This window comes from Eufriesea mexicana, unplaced genomic scaffold (assembly GCF_001483705.2).
Source record: "Eufriesea mexicana isolate 0111107269 unplaced genomic scaffold, ASM148370v2 scaffold33, whole genome shotgun sequence".
Taxonomy (NCBI): Eukaryota; Metazoa; Arthropoda; class Insecta; order Hymenoptera; family Apidae; genus Eufriesea; species Eufriesea mexicana.
Genome location: NW_016908206.1, coordinates 676,796 through 700,514, shown reverse-complemented (window position 1 = coordinate 700,514; position 23,719 = coordinate 676,796). Strand labels below are relative to the sequence as shown.

The following is a 23,719-nucleotide window of genomic DNA, read 5'->3' as shown; positions in this document are numbered from 1 at the left end:
AGGAGAAGTTGCTGAAGTATGGGTAATAGAGGAAGGCCGAGACCGAGATAAAGTTCCTCGTTGAATGCTCGCAGATGGAGCTGGACTAGGAGAAGGACTCTCCGGTATCTGTTCTTGTTCTTGTTGTTGTTTTGTTACAATTAATCGGTTTAACAGAGAAATTTGACCTTGAATACCTGATATAAAAGGTCTATATCCCAAACTGAAATACAGATTTAATTTTTTTTAATCATTTTCAAACAATAATTTTGTTAAACAGATTCTTTATATAATACATACCACTCAGAATGAGACCATTTAGTTAATGTAAGAAGTCCGTCTCTTAAATTAATTACAGAATCGAAGGTTTGCATGGGAGCATGTGCTGCTCGAATAGTTCTAGCCATAGCAGGTGTATCACGCAAAACAGTTGCCAATACTGCTGCCCAACCTAAACAACCACCTTCCAAAAATAATTGTAAAAGATATCTAAGTTGCACTTCTGCTCGACTTATCGGTGCACAAGGCGAAGCGTTATGAATTTCCGTTTGTTCCACCGGATCTGATGAAACCCAACACACTGTTCCAACTCCAGTTCCAACAATTGATTCAGTATCATCTCTCCAAATAGTACTACTATCACTAAGAACGCTGTTAGCATCTAAAAATACAGTAATAAAACTTATACTTCTTCAACCCAAAATAATATGGTGATTTGACCTATGGAATAAGATGATATAGATACCATGTAACATATTTGCAGTCAACTTAGTTTCAGTAGCAGGAAATTGTGTTTCCAAACTTGCAACTGGAGACACTAATGTGGTATAAGGTGGTCTTCCGCTTGGTAAACTAGTATAACCACTATCGGGTAAATCAACAATGAAATTAGAATTTAATGGTTCATCTTCTAGACTTTCTAGATTGACTGATCTTATGGACCGTAAAGAGGTAAGGCTAGATCTTCGAAACTTTTGTAAAGTTGGAAGAGACAATATTGGATAAGCAAATGAAAAATCTTCATGTATTGCTTTTAGTGCTGTAACATAATCATCTATTTTTGCTGCTCTATCGCGTTCTCTGGCAAACCATGTAACTAAGTGAAAATCTAGTCGAGCAGCAAATCTGCCTAAATCCGCGAGCCGTTTTGCCGACAGTAGTCGACGAGCATGACGTTGTAATATAACGTCAATGAAAAATTCCTCGGCCGAACCTTCCCTAAAAAGTAATAAATACTTCATTGTAGCATTTATGATATATTTCAAGAACTTTAATCAATGTTTATTCTAAGATTTCATAAAAAATAACACGAACATACTTGCTGTCAGCCTTTTCTATTTTAGATGTAGTTGTAGGTACAGATTTTTTTCGTCTCATAACTACGTTTCTAGTTTTTTCTAACATCGAAGATGGAGCTATATCTTTGGCTACTGAATCAGATTGTACTTTAGGTGTAACTGTAGTACTGTAACTTCGGCTTCTCGAAACTTGCATAGTTCCTAATACTAAAGATAAGTCATCTTCATGAGGCGAGAGTGGTGGAGTTTGAGGAGGTCCACCTAATTTTGATGTCCCACCCCAAGATGTTCTTGGTGATTCCACATCATTTGGATCTTATGTAAAATAACACATATAAAAATAATGAAAGTAACAATAAATAAACAGACATGTAATATATATTTTGTTACCAATCGCTCTAAGAAAGCGAACAAGATCTTTTGAAAGTTCCCATCTTCCTTGTTCTAAAGCAGCGTCCAATAACAAAGTAGCATGTTGCCGACTAACGGCTGAGGGTTCAAGGTTTTGTAAAATTATTAAATAACTAGCAGCAGTATCGAGTTGTTGACGTTGCAAACAATCTTGTAACAGTTTTTTCGGTGGCCCAGCGACAGAAAATAGATAAGGCCATAGTGCTATTTCAGTCTTTCTAGCGCATTGTACAACTGCTCTAGCCCATACTCCTGGAAATTCACGGATGAATTCCACCACAGAAGGTAGTTGAGCATCTGGAATTGGTTCTTTACTAGTTGCTTCTTCTTCTAGTACCTCATGAAGTAAAAGTTCTAACGAATGTGGAAAATATGGCAGTGCAGAGCACGAACGAGCAATTTCCCAGGCATGATATCCCAAATTACGGTGAATAAGTTGTCGTAATATTTGATGAAGATAAACTTGACTCTGCAATTAAGGTAATAAATGAAAATTTTTAATTAACTAATGGAAAATATTTTAACGATTTTACACTTACTGTAAGTTCTAATAAACTGAATGGCAATGAAAATGGAGAATTAGTATCTGAACTAAAAAGTACTGTATCATTTTCTGCTCCCAATAAAATAGCATCTTCGAATAATATAGCCAAAGGATAAATACGTAAATGAAAAGGTAACATTATCCTCTTGCTCATAAAAGTATGTGTCTTTTCTTGATGGTTTCTTGGGAACAAAGGAAGCCAAACGCGCATGCCGTGAGCACCGCAAAATAACCATAGAGCTTCTGTTAAATGAGGCTTATCTCTTCTTGATCTCCACGGTACCCAAACATTTTCTACATAAGAAGCTAATACTGTTGGAGCAGTACACGTAAAGAGCTGTAAAGTATAACAAAATTAGAAGCAAATTATATATATTAATTATAAAAATATTATTCACATACAACTTCTGAGTTATCAGTACAATGTTCTCGTTGAACCATAAGGAGACGTCCAGATACGTTCAATAAAAGACTTTCAGGATGTGGATGACTCCCAGCTGTTTCTGCACGAATAGTGGTTAAAGTAGCGCTTACAACGCAAGCAGGATGAACACAAAGTCCACTGATATCTACAGTTTGTAATCTCGTTAATTCTATACTCCCTGCATCTAAAATAATAACATTTGAGGATATAATTTCGTAATTTCTGCCCCGCCGAGATAAAGTTCCTTTTTACTTACCATTATTGCTTTCTATTACCATATCATAAATACTAATTTGTGCATTAGCACAAAATGTTAAGAGTCTGTCTTTTAATGTATTGAGCAATAATACCTGTGATGGCATTCTAACAGTTTTAACATAATTATTATCCAAACGTGTATCACGTGGATATATTCTAACTTCATCTTTATCATCTAATATTGAATAACTACTAGCTATTAAAAAACCACGATGCCATAATAATCCTCCAGTTACAATAAAATCTCGCTCTTGAGTTTCATTACCAAAAAGTTTCCATTTACGTGAAGGTAGAGAATAGTGAGCTAATCCTGTACGTCCTGCTACAGCTATACTCATACCTTCATTATCAATAGCAGTATACTAAAATAAATATATATTTTATATATAATGTGCCATAGTACGAAAATTTCAATGATCTATACAAAACATATGACATACCCTTATTGGCCAATTGGCACCACTGTATGCAGTAGGAATAGGAACAACTAGCCATTGCTTACAGCCTGCAAGCGTCTGTGTTACGGAATCATTAGGAATTTCATTACCAATGTGAAAAGTTGAAGTATTTGTAGAAACTCCACCACCCAAATTTAAATATAATCTATCTTCACCTTGTAAATACAAATGTCCATGATGACCCTACATAGAAATGATTGTTTACAAATGATCTCAATAAAAAATGAAAATTATATAAATATTTATTTGTAATATTTACCATGCAAGGATTAATAGTAAGAGGACTTTTTACAAAATCTAATTGTATCAAAGAACACTTAAAATTATCTTCTTCATTTCCATTTTCTTCAGTCAAAAAAGGACTTGGAGATTCTCTCAGCATCCAAAGCTGATAACCTTCAGCAGACCATTCCTAATATATGTAAGAAATAAAATACAATAAAATGTTTAACCATTATTTATATATAATATTGATGAATTATTTACAAACCATTGTATGAATATGTAAAGGATTATCATGTGTCAAATCTACTCTTAGACCATAATCCCACTTTAAACTACAAAGTAAAAGAGCACCAAATGTACTCCATATTGCTAGGCCACCACCTTCCCAAGCCAATGCAATGGCACAGCTATCAGGAGTCCATCTTAAACATCTAACACGACCTGGTCTTCCTGGATAATCTTTTGAGGATAAATTTAATGTATGTGACATTTCTAAACTTCCTGTTGTTTCATCAACATAGTACACTATACCTTCAGAACTAGTAATAAAATATATATCATTAATTAGATGAATTTATTAAAAACTAAAACTGTGGAAAAACATACTTTTGTCTCCCAATTGCTATAAGACGATATTTATGATTTACAGCTGCACAAGTAGCATCATCAACATCCCTAGCCCATATTCCTTGTACTTGCTAAAAAATAATACTACTGAAACTTATTTATTTATATTTTCAAATAATAATTTACATACATTAGGATCAAATTTTAATGACTGTGCTGTGAGAAATGCTGCTTTGCCAGTATTGAGTACAATTGCAAATCCACCAACTAAAGGAGAATATTCAATATCGGTAACATACACATTGTTCTCAGTAAGTGGCACAGCTACAGTAGATATTTGTTGATCTACGCTAAATGGTATTCTCCTTAAATCAAGAGAATAATCTCGATTTACTGTACCATCCCATTTATGACGTACTACATGACTGGTTTTTGTAGCAACCATAAGCTCATCACGTATGCAAACTAAAGAACTAATTCCACCATCTATCCATGCTGATTTCTCCTAAATAGGAAAACAGTTTTTCTAATAAATTATATAATCCACACAAAGAAAAATGTATCTATATATTCACTTACAAATGTCAGAACTAAAGAAGGAATAACTTCTTTGATGAAAAGTTCAGCACTATCTCTTTTTAAGCTGGTTACAGGAGAATCCCTTTGTACATAGAGGCCTCTTCCTTCTGGACTAGTATCTTGCACACGATAAAATAATAAATAACTGTCCGAAGTCTAAAAATAAATTAACAATATAACATTTTTCCTTGTGTTATAATTTAATATATAATATAACTTTTCGTACTGCAATAACCACCATACTGGAATCTGGCCTCCATTGAACCAGAATATTGTTACCATGTTTCCTTAAAGAATCTGGAGTTCGTCTGATAAATACAATGGGTACACAAGGCTATAAAGAAATGAATGTTTTAGAGTGAATGATACAGTAACATTAAAAGAATATAAGTTCCTTTATGACATTATTCATATAATGAAACGCTAATAAAAAATTATATTATGAAATTATAATAAATATTAATTTTTAAACAGCAACTGCATTGAAATGTTATAATATAAATAAAATGAAAGTAACAAATAAAAATATTTATTTAATATAAATACAATTTGTAAATAAAAGTACCTTACAATACCAGATGGTAAGAGCATCCGCGGTTAACACTGCAAAAAGTATTTTATCCCTATTGCAAACAACTGCTGTTATCTTTTCTGGTTCTGTCGTATTTAAAACCCGCGGCCAACCAATAGGGAAAAACATGATTTCGCCTTAGAATTATTCACTTTTTACGTTCACATTCCTGTTATATTTAAGCTGTCTTTGGGTTTCATTCTTTGTATCAAAGAATCTGACAAGTAAACATGTCCTAACCTCACCATCTTATTCGATGCATAAATACTAGGTTCCTCATACAACGAACAGAGTGAAGTTTTTCGAGATCCACGTAGGCCAACGTACGGTAACTTGTAATGTTTGCACTACTTATTTAATTCATAATCATTTACAATGTCATGTGTAATCTTTATTTTAAGTATATGTTGGGATATATACGCGTTCTCAAGTGATTTGTATACAAAATTAACATAAATATATATATACGAAAAAAGTACATAGTACACATTCGAATATATACAGTTTTATTAGCTATTGATGCTATGTGTATACGCTTCTAATATATAATGTTTCATACTTTAGTTCTTCCGTATAAACATATTAACATCTGATCAATGTTAACAAAATTATTTTATTGAATTGATATTTTATATAACAGTCAAATATTTATCAATTCATCATCACATTATATATAATTACTAGGATATAATTTGAAATAATATATATACATGTGTAAATTACATGAATTATTCTGTATGTAAAGACATACTATACATCTTTTAAAAATGTTATTTACAGAAATTGTTTTGACAATATAACGATTCAAATAAAAAGTGAAGTTATCTAATTTTCTATAAGTGATATAAATCAAAAATATTTAATAACCATATATACGTGAATATAAATAAGTATGTAAACAACAGTCACATAAATAACTGTATGTAAGAAACACCATTTTATTATAAAAAAATATTAATTATTTTGAAATTAATTTGTAATTTTGTACAATAACTATCAAAGCTTTTTTCTGTTTTCTATTTTTTCCATATTTTTTAACGTCACTAATAATCAATAATAATTGTCAATATTATTACGTCAATAATAATTACAATATTTTTTAAAGTTAGTAACAGGTAAAATAATCGCTAATTTATTTCTAGATACGATTTGGATAGTATACAGGATGACCAAATCTAATATAAAACTGGTACAATTGGAAAATTATTGCACCTATATATTTTTTTAGGATGTTTACATAAAATATAACATGTACATATATTTTTACAGTATTCTCGAGCATTTAAATGTATTTCTGGTTGAGTATTACGAACTGTATATCAATATATATTTGTTAAATGTAGACATATTCTACTTACTCACGATTTCGAAGTCTGTACATTATTTGATAATATCACAAAACCTCATCATCGAACATTTTTATGGTACAGTGTCGTACAGCTTTTACATATGCTTATAAATCGATGCTTATCACAATTAAATTACTATTGGAATATTAATATTTATACTTTTTTTAGGCACAAATATTTTATCATTAAATAATGTGTGATTAGGATGAATAAATAAGACCACATAAACATTATTACGTACATTTTCGGCGGTTATGGGCAGCCAAGAAGCTAAACGTTTAAAATCATTCCATAACATTAAATAAAAATATAAGTGCCAAAGAAAATATTAAATCGTTGATATATAAAACATAACTCGCATCATACAATCATTTTTGTTAGAAGTCTATTACATGGAAAATGATACATATATGCGAAATATATTTCATCTATAAATTCAAATAATGTCATTCAGTAGTATATGTGCAACAACTAATAAGATACACTAAAACAGTAGGTACACTTGTACATCGACGTATTTGTACATCATTATTTACCTTACTTAACTTCAAGTACTGATTGTATTTCAGAGATCTTTCGTATAAAAGTCTTTAAGAATATTTTTTTTTCTCTTTTTGTTTCTGTTTTCTAATCTATTCGGAACAACAGAATAGATAATTCGACAAATAGAACAAGAAATAGTGAGTAGATCAAACGATCTCTCTACGATAAAAACTTTCAAGAATAATTGACATTTAACAGGTGGGTTCCATGGGTGGTGGCATGACATTCATTTTAGGTGGTCGGCCAAATCCACGTGTTCCATCTGGTCCTGATGGCATTCTTGTCACGTTTTCTGGTAGATGTGTTAACGCGATGCCACTGTTGCTCCTAGGTCGACAGTAGCCACTCTGTTCAGAACCAGAAGAACATAGAGACAGCCTTCTAGAACCTGCGTCATAAGCAGAATCCCGACTGCAAGCAGATAATCTCCTCAAAATTGGCCCGTAATCCGCGGAACCGCGGCGACTAGAATGATAACAAACACCACTACACTCGGAACCGGAACTCGAACAGCAAGAGAAACGTCGATTTTCTTGATAATAGTAACTCGGCGGGAAAACCGGATGACAGTAACCGGTTTCAGAACCGGAAGAACAAGCGGAGTAGCGTCTGCCAAAGCTTCCGGTCTCTGAACCGGAGCCCGAACCGGAACAGGAAGACAAACGACGGAGAATGAAACCATTTTCAGATCCTGAGACCGAACAAGCGGATAGTCGGCGAGACAACCATGCGTCTGGTGATGGGGGTCCTGTAAGAATGGTATTAAAATACATAAAAAAGATTTAATTATTTGCATATTTCGAAGTAGTTAAATCATTATCGATGGAGTTTGGCATGTTAAATCGCACATATTTTTAATAAGTAAGAAATTTGAGATTTGGAAATAACGTAACTTGCATTTTTTTAGAATTATATTTAACGATTTCGCAAGCATTGCGAATAGCGAAAGCAGAAATTTGATGAATTGCTATTTTATGCTTAAAATGGATTAGCTGTTCAAAATCACTTTCTCTACCTTAAACTGTCATACAAATGGTTTTCTTTCTTATGATCGAATTAAATGTTTCAAAAACAGCAGGTATGTGTTTATAAATTTGCCTCTTTCTCTTTATATATTATAATGTAAAACGAAAGAAATTAACCTCCTCGACACGTTACATTAGCCAATTCAGTTTGAAGAAGTAACACTATTCCGAGAGAATACGGCTGTGCTTAAAAATGATCAAACCGTATTAATTATAAGGGTAATACGAAGTATTTCTTTGTACTGTACCTTGAAACGGATGGCCCGGATAAGCATGATACATTGGATAACCATGAATGGGTTTCTTATGTCTGACTCTTCCATCTTCTGCCTCAGATCCGCTGGCGCAACTCGAGGAATTGTAAGCTTCCTCTTTGGTTAATCTTGTCAAGGCACTTTTCTTTGCTGGTTGTTGTTTCCTCTTCTTGTCACTGGATTGTTGCAGCTCAAATACCTTGGCATCACCCAAGGTCATTTGTAAGGCAGTTCGAGCGGATGCTGAATCCGTGAACTCGACCATGGCGCATTCCTCGCTCGATGCCAACTCTGGCCTTTTAGCGATTGCTTGTCGCACCTAATAATTAACAGGTTACCCAATTACTGCTATTAATCACAAGTATTAGCGCTTATGTTTTCAAAGATAAATTTTATGTAAATGCGTAAATTTTAGTCTCGATTATATTTTTTACTTTTTAAATATTCTGAAACTAATATACCAAGATATAGTAAACGCGCAAGAAATGAAAAGATTTTACCTCAGCTGGTGCAGGATGTCCAGGTCGAAGTACTCTAATGAGAGCAATCTCTCCACACGGCCTGAAAATTTCAGCTACAGATTCAACCGACAACTTCTCTACCGGAAGTCTTGCGGCTAAAATTGTCCTTGATGGAGTAGTTTGATCAAAAGGCGGTAAAGGATCGACTCTTCGTAGCTTGGTACCTTGTGAATTCACTTGAAGTTTCTTCGATTTCGCTAAAGCAGCTCCGACAACTCTCCAATCTCTGCTTAAATGTTTTACTCTTTTAAAACTTGAAATAAGCTTCAGAGACACGTATCCTTCTTTGTTTCTTTTTACATGTTTCAGCAAGAAAGCATCCTTGACGATATTCTCATCGGAGAAGTAGAACTCCACTTGGGCACATATCTTCTCAGCCAATTCATCGCTTGGTGGAACAAAGTCGTCCGTTTGATTAGCAGTACTTACTTCAGTTAATGTTTCCTCCTTCTGGTTCTTTGAATCCTTAACAACGTTTTCTTCCAATGAATCTGCACCTGAATCTGGATCACAATTCTTTTGCTGCTCCGTTCGATCATTCACTTTTTTTTCATTATCTGAACTTCCACTGTCTGACAAATCAGCTTCTTCTCCTTTGGAACCTCTTCGATCAAAAGAAAGGCTCACATCACTGTCCACAGAAGAAATACTGTCTCTCGTGTCAGACTTCTTCATCGGTGGTGGAGAAAATATCAAATTGCCCACTTGGTCTCTCGATTCTTGCTGAACATCCACCTCTTCCATGTTTACACGTTTCGATGCTTGAAAAAATCGACGAATCCCTGGATGCCCAAGAGTCCAGTCGTTTATTAAATATGTAGATATATTTTTCTACTTAGTCCATTAGAGAAACTGAATTACCACCTGTTCTTCAGAAGATACATTCAGTCTCTCTGTATTTCGAGGGCCAATCTTTTGAACAGTCAAACGAACATCACGTATTTCATATGTGGTTGAAAATATTTGTCTCTTGCGATTGGTGACACTTGAAGTTGATTGAGATGAATGTGACTAACTTAAACCGAAGCGTAAGATATTCACGATTAATTTGATTTTGAAAAAACTATCATCTATCTTTCTACTACTTGTCGCTTATCTTTTCTGCCAAACAAAATTCGTCTAACCGATGATGGATATCTCTTCCTTTCTACCAGGTTTGCTGTTGCCTAATTGAATCTGGAGAGACCGACCAACAGGTCTATTAAACGAACCGATGGCACACTGACGATTCTTGGAGAGGGAAAACGTGGAGGACAAGCGCTTCTAAATGGAGGAAGGGGTAACTGTCGTGATTGAAAGGGCAATTGTCCACTGTCGTGGACAAAAGGGGAAAAAGAACAGACCAAAAGAGCCGATTTTCCCACTCTCGTTGAGAACGCGTGCTCATTTGCCTCGGAAGGGGAGGAAAGTGGGGTACTTGCGCGGTTCGTGACAGTTCGGGGAAGAATGGCCTTCCCGAAGGCGCGTCCACCTCTTTAAATACTTTCGCCCGCGGGTCGCGCATGCGTGAATACTTCTCTCGCGACAAACCTACCCTGAGGTCGTAACCTTCCTAAATACCGGTCAAGAGTAAAATACCGGGAAGATAGAATTTACCGGAACCTTGAAACAGTAAGGATGTAGATAAGGGTTGGTAAGCGAGATGTTTAGTTGATCTTTTATTCTAATCGATGACATATAAAATAGATATTTTATCTTAATTTTAATAAGAAATTTGGAAATAATTATTACTAACTAATTAACAATAGTTTTTCTGTTCTTTCAGGGGGATGTTCACTTTTTACTTAATTCCATGATACAGTGAATGTTGTACAAAATTTTATGATGCTCGAGAAAAGGTAGAATATAATTTTTCATCCAAGGTTATAATGTTTTACATGAAAAGGAAAACAAGGTATACATAAAAAAATAATTATATTTTATGCAAGGCCTGTAGTGCTTTACACATAACACAACATATAAGAATTATGTCTAATATTGTCTACAGCCTTTCTCTTAACACGTGATTGTAAAAATATGATATTAAGGGCGAATTTCTAAACTAAACACTTATCATTAAAAATTTCAAACAAGTTAAAATAGAAGAAATAATAGCATCAAAGTTCATTACGTTTGAATGTAAGTTTAAGTTCAATAATATAAGAAAAAAGAGAACTATAATTACTGTGCCAAGCTACAAACAATTGGATACACTAAACTAGAAATACTAATGTTAATTACTCACCGTAAAAAGTATAATCTACTGCAATATTTTCCACAAAAGTGCAAGTATTGACACCATGAGTAATAACGATATTCGTATAAAATTATTATATTCAGACGACTGCATTGGGAAAAAACGTAAAACTAGAAGATCGACGCGAACTCCTCGACTACTTGGACCTTGTCTGCGTCTGTCGCGGAAGCCGGGATATCGAGACGGTTGCTACAGGAAGGAAGGACTCCTTTATGGTGGTGGTGAACCTCGGTAACCTCGAAGAGACCCGGCGGGCTTATTCACAAACGCTTCGCATTGCATCCGGACGCTGCCAGCATAATAAGATATAGGTCAAGTGCGGCTGGTACCATGTATGGCCATACCTGTAGCGAGGAAGGACAAAGATATACGCAGGTTATCGTTGTCGAATCGAAAGGGTTCATTCTATATCTTCGTCTTATCGTCTCTCCGTCTATTTCGTGTACCACCTGCCGCATAAAGTTTAATCTCACCTAGAAGTAATTTCTCGCACAAACGGAATCAAATTTATTATGGTATCATATTATTTTTAATTTCTGGTTTTATTTATGATGATATTATTATTTAATAAAAAAGAATTTAAATATTTAATTACATAATGCGTAAATAGTTGTATTGTGAAAAATTATAATAATATTAAGTTAATTATACTATAGATTAGATTATAATAAAACACTACTCATATTTTTGTTTCAGCATCTCTTTATTTCATCATTTTTAAATAAATATAATTTAATATGCGTTTTTCTCTAGAAGCAGAGGAAAGATCAAGAATGTCAATACTATCGCGAAAAAGGAAATTGGATTAAGATTTACGTAAAACTATTTAAAGCTATAGCGTATAACCCTCTTAGGTATGGCTTCATGCATTGCGTAAGTTGTTGGTTCGAACCTCTCAGAGTATATAGATTGTTCAAGCTACTCTTTCTTTCAGATAATTGTTGGCCTCTTCATACATGATAATTATTATACTTTTTCTACCTTATTTACAATTACGAGAAAATTTTAAATAAAACTATATCGTACAACTGTGTTTTGCATTGTATTGTAACGTCATTTAAAGGCAGTGTCTGTAAGTTTTCATATTTTCTTTCAAAATTATATGCAGTTTTTTCATTGTATCATTATGAAATGCAGAGATATTATATTAATAATTAATAATTACACGAGAGTTAGTAATTATTCAATTAGAAAAAGGAATTCCCAATCTCATTCAAATTCACACTATGAACGACTGTATTTAGTATCCAATGCGTGTTTCAAGTATTCAACCCTGAGGGAATATTTCAAAAGACAATCTTCTAAAAAACCAAGTAACATAAATAGAATGCAAAACTCTGCGGGAATAATATTTTTAACGATAAAATATATATATTACGATAAAAATAGTATAATGTCTTTATCATTAGATCTACAATAATTTTTTCTGTTATATAAATTCAACCGCGTATATAAAATTTTTAACGTTATTAAAATACGACATGTTAAGATGAATATATTATATAAATGATGAAAAAGTTTATTTTATAGATCTAAAAATTGCTTGTTAATAGCAATTAATAAATGTAATGTTTATAAACGTATTAATATGTAATATATAATAATAGAATATATGATAATATATAACGGATGAAAGTAAAACTATTTCGATAAATCGCAAATGGAAATAGATGCCCTGAGGCATTCAGCAAACGTTCTATCGCCTAAGGCAAATATTGTGAATGAATGACACGAATAATAATATCCATAAAGTATTACAGTATTTATTGTTATGTGACCTACCTTCATACAATTATCTCAATACTGGTTTATTTGAAGATTTATTATTATAAAAAAACAATCAATTTTTGAAACTGTAACGTTTATGCAAAAATGTAGGAAATAGAATTTAAGAATGATATATAAATAAATATTTCGTTTACCATGATAAGGTTTCCTTTACAATGGATAACGAACGTCGCGTTGCAGATTAATTATCTGTAATTATTTAGTTAGTTTAAAGAGAAACTAGGACGCGAACATTTATAATCGCCAGTCTAGTGAGGTCTCTAGGAAGGATCTTAGATACAAACGATCTTTACTCTCTTACTTGTGTCCTTGTTAACTCAGTACTTTGAAACAATTCGGCAAAGACCATTTCTGATCGTAAATTCACAATTTATATTTTCAAAAAAAGTGCAATAATGACACAATCTTGCATTTAATTAAAATGTGTCATTCACTATCTGAAAATTGTTGATATTTGTTCACACAGTATAACTATAGTATAAGTGTTTTATATAATTTTATACCTAGTCTTGTTTTATAAAATAAACGTATTGTTGGGTGGATATATTACATAGATAATATAATCAAATAAATAAAATCCAATGAAAGATGAAAAGGTGGAAGTGAGAAGCCAAATAAAATATTAATCCGACTTTCTATTAGATTTCATACCTTTTTCGAAAATCCAATATTCTACTACTAATTTTTTCTGAAACACGTAACCACAATAATTAAAATCAAATTTAAAAAAGTCGAAACAAAATTAATAAAATAATGGTGCATTTAAACAAATTTAGGAATCGGAAATGTCAAGGTAATACCTGGAATTTTTTATCTTCTTAGAAGCATTTCATTTTTATTGGTTACTTAATATTTCGTTTTACTTTTACATGTCACTTTTCTTTACAAGCATGCCATCTATGAATGATATATTTTATGAAGATCAAACTAGGTAAAAATATAATAGGATATCATGCATCTTCGTCGTTCTTATAAATCTTCAAAGTGTTTGATATAATTTTTAAAGAAACTTCAGTATAGATAGGTGGTATTTATTATTTAAACCCTCGTACAATACTTTCAAGCTCGAAGTTATGCGCAAAATTATTTGTTAATTAACTGTCTCCTAATCTTTAGCGATGAAAATAGTAAGTACAAATTAGGCGATACTTGAAAACGTTATTGTAGAATCATTAAACAATCTACGTTACCAAATTTTAAAAGTCAATCTTATTTCCTTTAGTTCGCCGTGTTTGGTTAAAAAAGCATCGATCGAGATAGAAAAATGTAGAAAAATGTTGAGGTTCAGGGTTTCTTACAGTTCTCCAATGTTCGCAACGATTTCCCGACACAGAGGGCGACAATTCCCTGAGGCGATTCTTGGTGTTCGTCGTCTTGTTCTGTTCGCTGGAGACGGGAGCAGAACTCGAACTGGGTCAGGGCAGCGCGCCAAATGGTTGGATCAATTTTATTTTAAATTTATCAAGTCCGCTTCGACTCCATGGACACCCGCGATCAGTTCAGATTTCCAGACTGTGCATACCGATTAAAATGGTACATTGCTTGTGTAACGCGAAAAATAAACAACTACCGAATTATTCGTTGACTCTCGATTTTTCCTATCAAATATTTATGAATTCGTGTGTTTTACGGTGTTTCACAAGAATGTAAAGTTACGCGAATTTATTTAGAAGTCCAATCTTTTACTTTTAATAATGCTAACATTATTTGAGAAATCTGTTCACATATTTTCAAATACGAATAACCTGTTTTGCCTGAAATTAATCTTACATTGTACAATTACCTGTTTCATTTTGTTTTTATTTCCGCTCACAGAAATAAGATAAATTTCAATATCCGTAACAATGCATAATCTTGGGCAGCAAATTGAAATTATAACTAAAATCGGAGACGTATTATTTCAAAGTTATGTTAAACCGATTTACGGAAGGAAGTTGCGTAATACGTATATCGCACTTGCAACCAGGGGCCTTCCGTTGTTTTTCTTTAGCCGAAGGAGCATTGAAATTTCCAGATAGACCTCCAGTACGATTATTGTTCTTCAATATAATGCAATTAAATTGTTTATTTTTCTTTCATTGTTGAACCGTGATTACTCATGAGTGATGAAGCATCTTTGACTAAGGTCATATATCTTTTATTGTAATCATATACATATATACGCTTGCAATCATTTTACTTTAACAAATAATTACACATTTACTTCGATTAAAATTGTTATATAAATATTAATATAAACATATCATAACTATAAGGAATCATATTGTAAATAATAAATATCTTAAATAATTATCTGTTGTATGAAACTGTCATTTTTCCTGCCAAAATGTATGGTGTTAAATATAAAAAATTCATTTTCATTCACTTGAGGTAAATGATCATTTTCATATTTATCATACTCATTAAGTAGAGAAAATATATAAATCACATAAGATAACTAACAGTGGAGAACCACTGAAACTATGTGAGTCAGGCAGTGTAAGGTCCAGTATAAGGCCCTGGGGTGATTCGCCTAGACGGCCATGACCATATTACAGGCCAGAGGCCCCCAATACCAACCAGTAAATTTACTTCCAGTAACAATTGGTGAAATCATTACCGGTAATTCACTTCTCATGTTTATAGCGATGAAACTGGAATTCGTAGATAAATTTGTTCCTTATTATAAATAAATATATCTAGAACTACGTTTATCCTTATTTGGATATTTAAATACCATTTTATTATATTTATTATCTCTGATATAAAAATGATTTTAAGAATATTTGAAAATAATTTTGGGAAAAATTTATAAATTGATTAGTTCATAAACTATATATATTTTTTTATGCCATATATTTTTATACCATACAAAACGTTAATTATATTTGTGACGATGAAAATGTTCTCGATGTACTTGAAAAATTCGTACCTTACTTTTATACCTTTATACAGTATATATTTATTTACATTTATAAAAAGAATTTACATAAATATAAAATTTACCGTCAACGGTATTGTGGACAATGTTGTTTTATTATTGATCTTGAAATATCTACATGACCTATTGCATAAAGACAAAATCGTTGTTAATATCTTTTTCTATATGTAATTTATCGCTAAAAATATTGTTATTACCTAATTGTAATTCTATATATAAAATTAACATTATTACATGTATAGGAACATCACAATCTGGACCTTTCGACATCCAAACCTAAAATATTCATAAAAATTAATCAATTATTAAACTAGTTCTATTGTAAATGTTTCGTGCGTACTAAATGAACAAAAGATCTGTGAATTCTTTAATTACTTGTTTTAAGGTTTCTCCGGATTTATCGAGTTCACCACGAATTGCATAAGCTACAGCTAAATTATAACGAAGTACAGCAATTCCAGTAGGGACTGTCGTCGGATACCACACTAGAAAATTAATCATTTATAAAGCAGCTGTTTATAAAATTATAAATAGTAAGAAATAATTTTAGTGAAGAACTAGTTTAAATGAATTCTCACTTTTTATAGGCTTTGAAATAACCTCGTCGGATTTGTCTTTATCTTTATCCTGAGTTTCAGGAATAAGTATAGAAGTATTTAAGTCTTGAATATTTTCTGGTTTAAGATATTCAATGGCTTCACTAATTTTATCCATAAATATCAAACTTTCTGCAGCATAAAGATTTCCCAACATTCTATATGCTCCAGGCAATTTATTCATATTTAATAATACTTTAGCATGTTCAAGAGCAATAACATAATCTCCAAGACATAAACATACATAAGCGCTTGCAGCCAAAACACTAATTTTTAAATTTAATGCTTCAATAGCTGTAGTTTGAGACATTAAACTTGAATGTTGTGCACCTAAAGTATTTCTTATGTAAATATAAGAATAATAATTACACTTAAAAACGTTTATATTCTTAAAAAAATATTTTTAATACCTAAATTATGACTAGCTGTTAATGATAAAGGTACTGTTTGTGGACCAGCAATCGCAATTGGTACATTAAGTTCATTATTATTTGGCAATAAAAATAATGCATTTTTTAAACACAAAGATGCAAATTCTAATGTTAATTGTGGTATAGCAGAAGGGAAACCCTCAGAATGATATTTTATATCTTTGGAAAGGGAGGAAGCTAGAATAATTTTTCTATAAATTCCAGAACCAACAACTTTTTGTACTAAGTCTTTCCTTCGTTTCGAATTAAAATCAACTTCATTTGTCTGAAAATAGTTTAAAAAGTTATTTGATTTTAAAATACTATGTTATAATACAATACAATTTAAATAGAAATTATAATTATCATATAATAAAATACAATTTAATATATTATAAATACATTTACCGGTTTATGACAATAAATACAGCATTCAGCAATCCTTAACCACAATTTAGGATTATTATGAAGTTTCTGAGCAGCTTCCATGAAACAATCAAAAGCTACTAATACTTGACCTGCATGTAGTAGTGACACACCTAAACTATACATTAATTCATAATGCTTATTCCCACCAAGTGTACACAATGGTTGTGAAGATAAAGGATCTACATAAATTAATTTTTGTTTAATTATTTTTAATATTCTGACACAAACAAATAATAGAATAAAAATTAGTTATAATTACCATTATCTTTTACTTGTACACTTTTTAAAGCACATTTATTTTCATGTAAAGCTTTTCGTAAATAAAAACATGCTAAATTTGGTTTACCCATAGCAAGATGTAAACATGCCATGTTATTGTAATATAACACAGCAGAAGACTCTCCACAAGATCTAAATAACAGAGTTATAAATTATATTTTATGATGTAACTAATAAAATTTTCTATTGTAATATAATTATAAATTTAACATACTTAAAATCTAAGTTTTCTGATGTTACAGAGTTCAATAATTTAATAGCTTTCTTATAATTCCCTCTTAAATATTCAAGATTAGCTTTTAAAAATACAGTTGATGTATTCTGAAATTTAAAAAAGGTAAATGCAAAATATAATACATAACATAAAAATATATGATTTAAATATATCAAATCTTACTACAGGTGTACCCAAAGAAACTAATGTCTTCCATTCTCTTTTACATAGTTTCAATTGGTGCTTCATAAGGTATATTCTAGCTTTACATTTCAATAGTTTTAATTTGAATGCATCTGTAGCTGTATCGACTTCTTTTTTTGGTTCCTTTTGTTCTTTTATAGATTTCATCATACTTTCTTTATCTACAGATGAAATTTTAGAATTGTCTGTGGATATAAGTTGACTTTCTATGTAATTAATTAAAGACAATGCTGCATCTGGTTGTTCTGTTACTATGTGTAATTCTATTAAAAGAAGGCATACTTTATGTGCTAGTGATTCCTCTAAAAAGAAACAAAATATATGTGTTAAATTTAATGTTATTAATTTATCTAATAAATGATAAATGAAAACTATCATAGAATTTTTTAATGTATTACTTACCCATAGGTTCTATAAAAGCAAATAATCTATTCACAATTTGAAGTGCATCATTATACTGTTTTGTATGATATAATAAGACTGCTTGATTATACCTCATAACACATTTCTCAATGTCATCTATAGTTTCAGTAGAATCAATTGTAGACATTTGTCCACAAATTGCATTTAAACTTTTTCTTAATAATTCTGTTTTTTTCAGATCATTTTTATAACATTCTACTACAACTTTATTATGCATTACTTTTAAATCTTTGGGCCTAAGAGTTTCTAATTTGTTTAAATATGACAAACAATTAGCATATGCTCCTTTTTGAAATTCAGATAATGCATTTTGTGCCAGTTCACGTTCTTGCTCTGTTATGACTCCCGGTCCAATATCCTTATTTTGTATTTCAGATGTCTCGCTCATTTTCATTTATTATACAATAGTATTTATCATGTTCTAAAATCTTATAAAATTTTCACAATGTTTACACTTAATAATTTAATGCTAAATAATTTTTCAAAATATCACATTTGACATTTACAGAGGTTAAATTTGTATCAAAAGACTACAAAAAAATTTTGCTGTTTCACAAAAATTCAAGTCAAAATTTATTGAATGCAAATAATATTAAAACACTTCTTATTCAAAATAATTTGCATGTATTTCAAATAAATCTAAAAATTTGCCAAATTCTTAGTAATAATGGTCTTTCATACTGACATTCTTTATTCGTTAAAAGATGCCGCCACAAGTTAAAATAACTTGGAACTAATTGGATGAAATAAATTGAGCGGGAAGTATGTATATTATGATAGAATAATATTTGTGTTCTATTTTATATGGATAAATTTAAATATATTCAGTAATAAAAATATGTAAGCGAACATAAAAAACTAAATTACTTTTACATTAAATTATGGATTAACTAAGCTTCCCAACTCCAGAAAATTATTACTTCGCTTCTGGAAAATTGAATTATATTAAAAATAATATAATAAATTTATATATTATTACATATATTATATATCATAAATATCTGTCACATTCTTATATTGTAAATAACATGGAAATTTGATAGTACTAATTTTATTTCGATTTATATTTATAAACATAATTAAGATATAAATGCTAATAAGTTGTTAATGTGAATTAAAAATATAAAACACGCAAAATTATGCTTAAATATAAATAGACATATTGTTTCTAATATATAATTAATTATACTTCATAGAATTAAAATGTCTTAATTAATAGATTTGTATTTAAGAATTAATTAAAATAATAGTATAATAAAATCGTTCTGTTCGGTGGACCATGATTATAAATTTAAAAAATATAATACAGTGTATATTAAAATTTTATAAACAAAACAATGTATTTACATATAATCTTTTGATAACTTAATTAGAGTCGAAAGATAAGGTTAATTCATACGTTCAAATTGAAATAATTTTTTTCATTTATGACAATTCTTTTAGGTTATATTCAAGTCCAGTTATTTTATAAATGCTATGAAATATTTAATTAATTTCAATTTTGATATAAGAAATATTTTATAATTCCATTACATTATCATCGAAAGAATTATTATACAGAATATTATACACATGACCTATTATTAACATTTAGAATCGTTTAAATAATGTCAAATATTAAATATCAACAATTGAAAAAATTGTCAGAACATTCATTTGAAAACCAGGTAAGATTTCTTAACAAAATAGTATATTTCTAAAAAAAAGGAATATAATAAAGTATTAAATAATTTTGTTAAGAACAAAAATATCTTAATATTGAATGTAGATATAAAGGATTTAACAAATTTTTTTATTAAGGTGATTCAACATTACAGGTAGTACAAAAGTTGTCTACAGAAATTAATGAAGTCCATGTCTTTGATTATTTGCAAGCATGTGTAAATAATATTGAAACTAAAGATTCTGAAATAAATCATTCCTCAACATCTACATATAATACAAATATTGAGTTACAAGTAAAAAACAAAAATAATGACTGTAAAAATAATATAGGATTTGATTTCATAAAAATTGAAAGTACTTCTCAACGAAAAATATCAAATTCTCAAAGCGACTTAAAATTTAAATATGCAGAGCAAAATCATTTAAGAATGAAAAATGAATCTATGGAATCTATAATTGAATTAAATGAAGAAACTACTTATTCTAATGATATTAAATCAGTAACAACAGTTAATAATGGAATTAGTACAGAGGATATAAAAGGTAATAATATTCCTATTAGAATAAAAAAGACTTTTATATTTGAAACAAATAGTTGTACTCAAATTAAAGATAAATTATATAATTTAGAAATTAAAAATGAAAATTTGAATGATGAAAATAATGATCCTGAAACCAAATTCATAACATCAACTAATCAAAATAAAGTTAAAATCAACAATTTAATCATGCGAAATAAACAAATTAAAACATGTAGTCAGTGTTCAATGACATTTAGATATAAAAGACATTTAGATCGACATTTGGAAGGCCATCAAAAAAATAATTGTTCTCATTGCAATGCAAAATTTGCTAGACGTAAGCATCTTGATATACACTTATTCCGTTCACATGGTGAAAGAGTAACAAAATATCCACATTCTTGTGATGTATGTTCTCGTAGTTTTCCTAAACGAATTTTATTAAACCGTCATCGTGCAAAGCACAACTATGAAAATGGTAAAGTTTGTTCAGATTGTGGAGAAATGTTGAAAGCAGAAGAAGATGATAAGGAACACAAAGAAAATCATTGTTCAAAAAAGCAATTTAAATGTAAAAGATGCTTACAAACATTTAGTATTGAACAAACATATGTAACTCATATCCAAAATCATGATAATCATAAGTGTACAAAGTGTGATGTCACTTTTGCCTCTAAAAAAAAAGTGCATGAACATTATAAAATGGTACATTCTTCAAAACTGAATCATGATAAAATTTCAAATAATGGTGAGTTTCTTAAAATATAATAGTAAAAAATATATTTATAATTTATATAAATTGGTTATTTTATAGGTATTTATTTTTGTGCTGACTGCAGACACACTTTTTTAAAAAAAGATGATTATTCACGTCATTTAGATTCTACATCACATCTTAACAAAGTAAATAGAGAAATATCTTTAAGGGACATTTTCATATGCCCAATTTGTTCTAAGAAATTAATTTCACGAAGAGTTCTTGATCAGCATATTAGACGTATACATAAAGAAGACAAAAAATTTATATGCAATATATATGGTTGCACATTTCAATGTGCAAGAAAATCTGATTTAGATAGGCATAAGCAGTTACATGTAGAACAAAGAAACATCATATGTGAACAATGTGGTAAAACTTTTACTAGTGTTAGTATACTTAATGATCATGTTCTTTATATACATAATAAGGAAAGACAATTTATATGTGAAGAATGTGGTAAAACATTTAAAAGAAATAGTTTATTAAAAAGACATAAATTATCTCATCAACAATATCGACCATTTGCTTGTATGCAATGTAATACTGCTTTCAAACGATCCCATCATCTCACTCGCCATATGGAAACTTGTCACAGAATTACACTTGAAAAGAAAAAAAAGGTGAATTTAATTCTGCCTATCTTTATTTTATTTCCTAATTTGTTTGTAATTTAATGAAAATGCATAATTAAAATATAATATAACATTTAACAGGTTGTAAAACTCATGAAAACAGAAGATGGTCATCTTGTTCCAATACCAGAAAAACCAAAAAGTCTTAAATCTAAAAAACTAAAAATCAAAACAGGATGTAATACAATTTTGACATCAGATGACACAACTCCTGCTTTTCAAAACCCGGATATTATAAACAAACAATTTGAGCCAAATTTGGAAGCACAAATATTATCTAATTCTAATGACCTATACGAAAATTCAACATTGTCATTAGAACTTACAAATTTATTATCGAGTACAGACTCTATTCCTCAGGTTCTTTCATTAGTAGATATTAATGCAGAACAAATTGTGGCTGTAGAAGTTACAAGTCCCAAAACATTAATAATGAATGATCTTATAGATCAATTTGAAACAAATTGCAATGAAATATTAAATTTAACAAATTATCAAGATTTGGAATTTCAACATGAAATTTTAAATACAGATCAAAATTTGTATGATCATACAAATTATTCTGAACTATCATCATTAGGAACTGTTGAAGGAACATCATTTTTTGTAGATTCAAACATTAACAAAATAGATACTTCACCAATAGAAAATTATTTAAATCAACCATTTTCTTCATTTTTAAATCTTTAATTACAATTATAAAATATTCATAAAATTTATGTGCAAATAATTTGCATATATTTCTATTCTTCTTTAAATTTTGGATACAAAATTTTATAGCATTAACGTAATTCATAAGTATATGTAAAAAAATACAAGAAACTGTCTAAAATTATTTTAAGCATAATTCAAAATTTTAAATCAGTGTTCAACAAAAATGTGATATATTTTGTAATACTTAAAATTTATCAAAATTTATTATACATTTAATAAGTAGAATGATTGTATAGTAATTTTTTTAGATTTTTATTTATAATTGTTAATATAAGTATATATAATATAATATATAAATGTCATAAAAATGTCATAATTCTTTTAGTTACTTAAAAATATACATTTCAGTAAATGTAACTAGTGTTTGTTCTTTATTTATTACAGGTGTGGACAATTTGTATCTATTCATTACTGTGAAAAAACTGTAAATTAATATATGGATTAGGTTTAACTAATTTAAGATTGCTCTAAGTTTAAGTAATCATCATCAAAATGTTTTATCACATAAGTGAATTAGTTTTTCAGTATAAAGAGGTATTTTCAAAATATATTTTTTTCAGCATATTTACTTCCTAAATTTTTATAAAGTTTAATCCATTTAATTAATTTAATTTTATTAATTAAATAATTAATGAGTAATATTTTATTATACTCTAAGCTTCTTAATGCAATAATATTTAACTTTTAAAGATTGGAAACAAAATTATGACATTTGTTTATGCATTTAATTATTATTTTGATAATTATTATTTAATATATATTTTTATTATTAGTAGTATTATTATTAGTATTATTAGTATTATTATTAGTAGTAGTAGTAGTAGTAGTATTATACATTTAATTATTATTTGAGCTATCTTGCTGTTTCTATATCTATAGTTCTTAGGCTTATGAGTTATCATACTACAAAGCCTTTATATAT

The 23,719-nt window shown here is 29.8% G+C and overlaps 4 protein-coding genes across 5 annotated transcripts in view; 1 reads left to right on the top strand and 3 right to left on the bottom strand.

Moving 5' to 3' along the window:
* Positions 1 to 5,668, bottom strand: part of Rich (guanine nucleotide exchange factor subunit Rich) — a 6,199-nt gene extending 531 nt beyond the window's left edge. The window contains exons 1-16 of the mRNA XM_017907601.1: positions 5,309 to 5,668; positions 4,970 to 5,077; positions 4,744 to 4,899; positions 4,355 to 4,669; positions 4,204 to 4,295; positions 3,863 to 4,136; positions 3,632 to 3,784; positions 3,355 to 3,555; positions 2,913 to 3,276; positions 2,635 to 2,840; positions 2,228 to 2,569; positions 1,668 to 2,157; positions 1,298 to 1,592; positions 725 to 1,197; positions 280 to 640; positions 32 to 202 (exon numbers count right to left, since the gene is read on the bottom strand). Coding sequence (XP_017763090.1) covers positions 32 to 202; positions 280 to 640; positions 725 to 1,197; positions 1,298 to 1,592; positions 1,668 to 2,157; positions 2,228 to 2,569; positions 2,635 to 2,840; positions 2,913 to 3,276; positions 3,355 to 3,555; positions 3,632 to 3,784; positions 3,863 to 4,136; positions 4,204 to 4,295; positions 4,355 to 4,669; positions 4,744 to 4,899; positions 4,970 to 5,077; positions 5,309 to 5,443 — 4,136 coding nt within the window. The 5' untranslated portion in view covers positions 5,444 to 5,668. The remainder of the gene's footprint in view (positions 1 to 31; positions 203 to 279; positions 641 to 724; positions 1,198 to 1,297; positions 1,593 to 1,667; positions 2,158 to 2,227; positions 2,570 to 2,634; positions 2,841 to 2,912; positions 3,277 to 3,354; positions 3,556 to 3,631; positions 3,785 to 3,862; positions 4,137 to 4,203; positions 4,296 to 4,354; positions 4,670 to 4,743; positions 4,900 to 4,969; positions 5,078 to 5,308) is intronic.
* Positions 5,669 to 6,573: 905 nt separating this feature from the next.
* On the bottom strand, positions 6,574 to 10,447 carry Achl (La ribonucleoprotein translational regulator Achilles). 2 transcript variants are annotated; one of them, XM_017907853.1, is made up of 4 exons: positions 9,871 to 10,447; positions 8,986 to 9,788; positions 8,480 to 8,804; positions 6,574 to 7,954 (listed from the first exon to the last, which is right to left on the bottom strand). In XM_017907853.1, the coding sequence occupies exons 2-4, from the start codon at positions 9,748 to 9,750 to the stop codon at positions 7,398 to 7,400; spliced, it is 1,647 nt and encodes a 548-aa protein (XP_017763342.1). In that variant the 5' UTR covers positions 9,751 to 9,788; positions 9,871 to 10,447; the 3' UTR covers positions 6,574 to 7,397. The 2 variants fall into 2 exon arrangements, with proteins under 2 accessions (XP_017763342.1, XP_017763348.1); XM_017907859.1 differs by having other exon boundaries at positions 8,986 to 10,021; positions 10,131 to 10,447.
* Positions 10,448 to 15,507: 5,060 nt separating this feature from the next.
* On the bottom strand, positions 15,508 to 19,015 carry Not10 (CCR4-NOT transcription complex subunit 10). The gene is made up of 11 exons (XM_017907840.1): positions 18,485 to 19,015; positions 18,062 to 18,384; positions 17,879 to 17,985; positions 17,645 to 17,796; positions 17,365 to 17,564; positions 16,957 to 17,242; positions 16,529 to 16,876; positions 16,326 to 16,435; positions 16,148 to 16,226; positions 16,016 to 16,073; positions 15,508 to 15,663 (listed from the first exon to the last, which is right to left on the bottom strand). Exons 1-10 carry the CDS (start codon positions 18,897 to 18,899, stop codon positions 16,018 to 16,020), a joined length of 2,076 nt encoding a protein of 691 aa, XP_017763329.1. The 5' UTR covers positions 18,900 to 19,015; the 3' UTR covers positions 15,508 to 15,663; positions 16,016 to 16,017.
* Positions 19,016 to 20,112: 1,097 nt separating this feature from the next.
* Positions 20,113 to 22,773, top strand: LOC108553006 (zinc finger protein 90 homolog). Its single transcript, XM_017907750.1, has 4 exons — positions 20,113 to 20,176; positions 20,309 to 21,439; positions 21,506 to 22,071; positions 22,165 to 22,773. Exons 1-4 carry the CDS (start codon positions 20,113 to 20,115, stop codon positions 22,771 to 22,773), a joined length of 2,370 nt encoding a protein of 789 aa, XP_017763239.1.
* Positions 22,774 to 23,719: the final 946 nt, after the last annotated feature.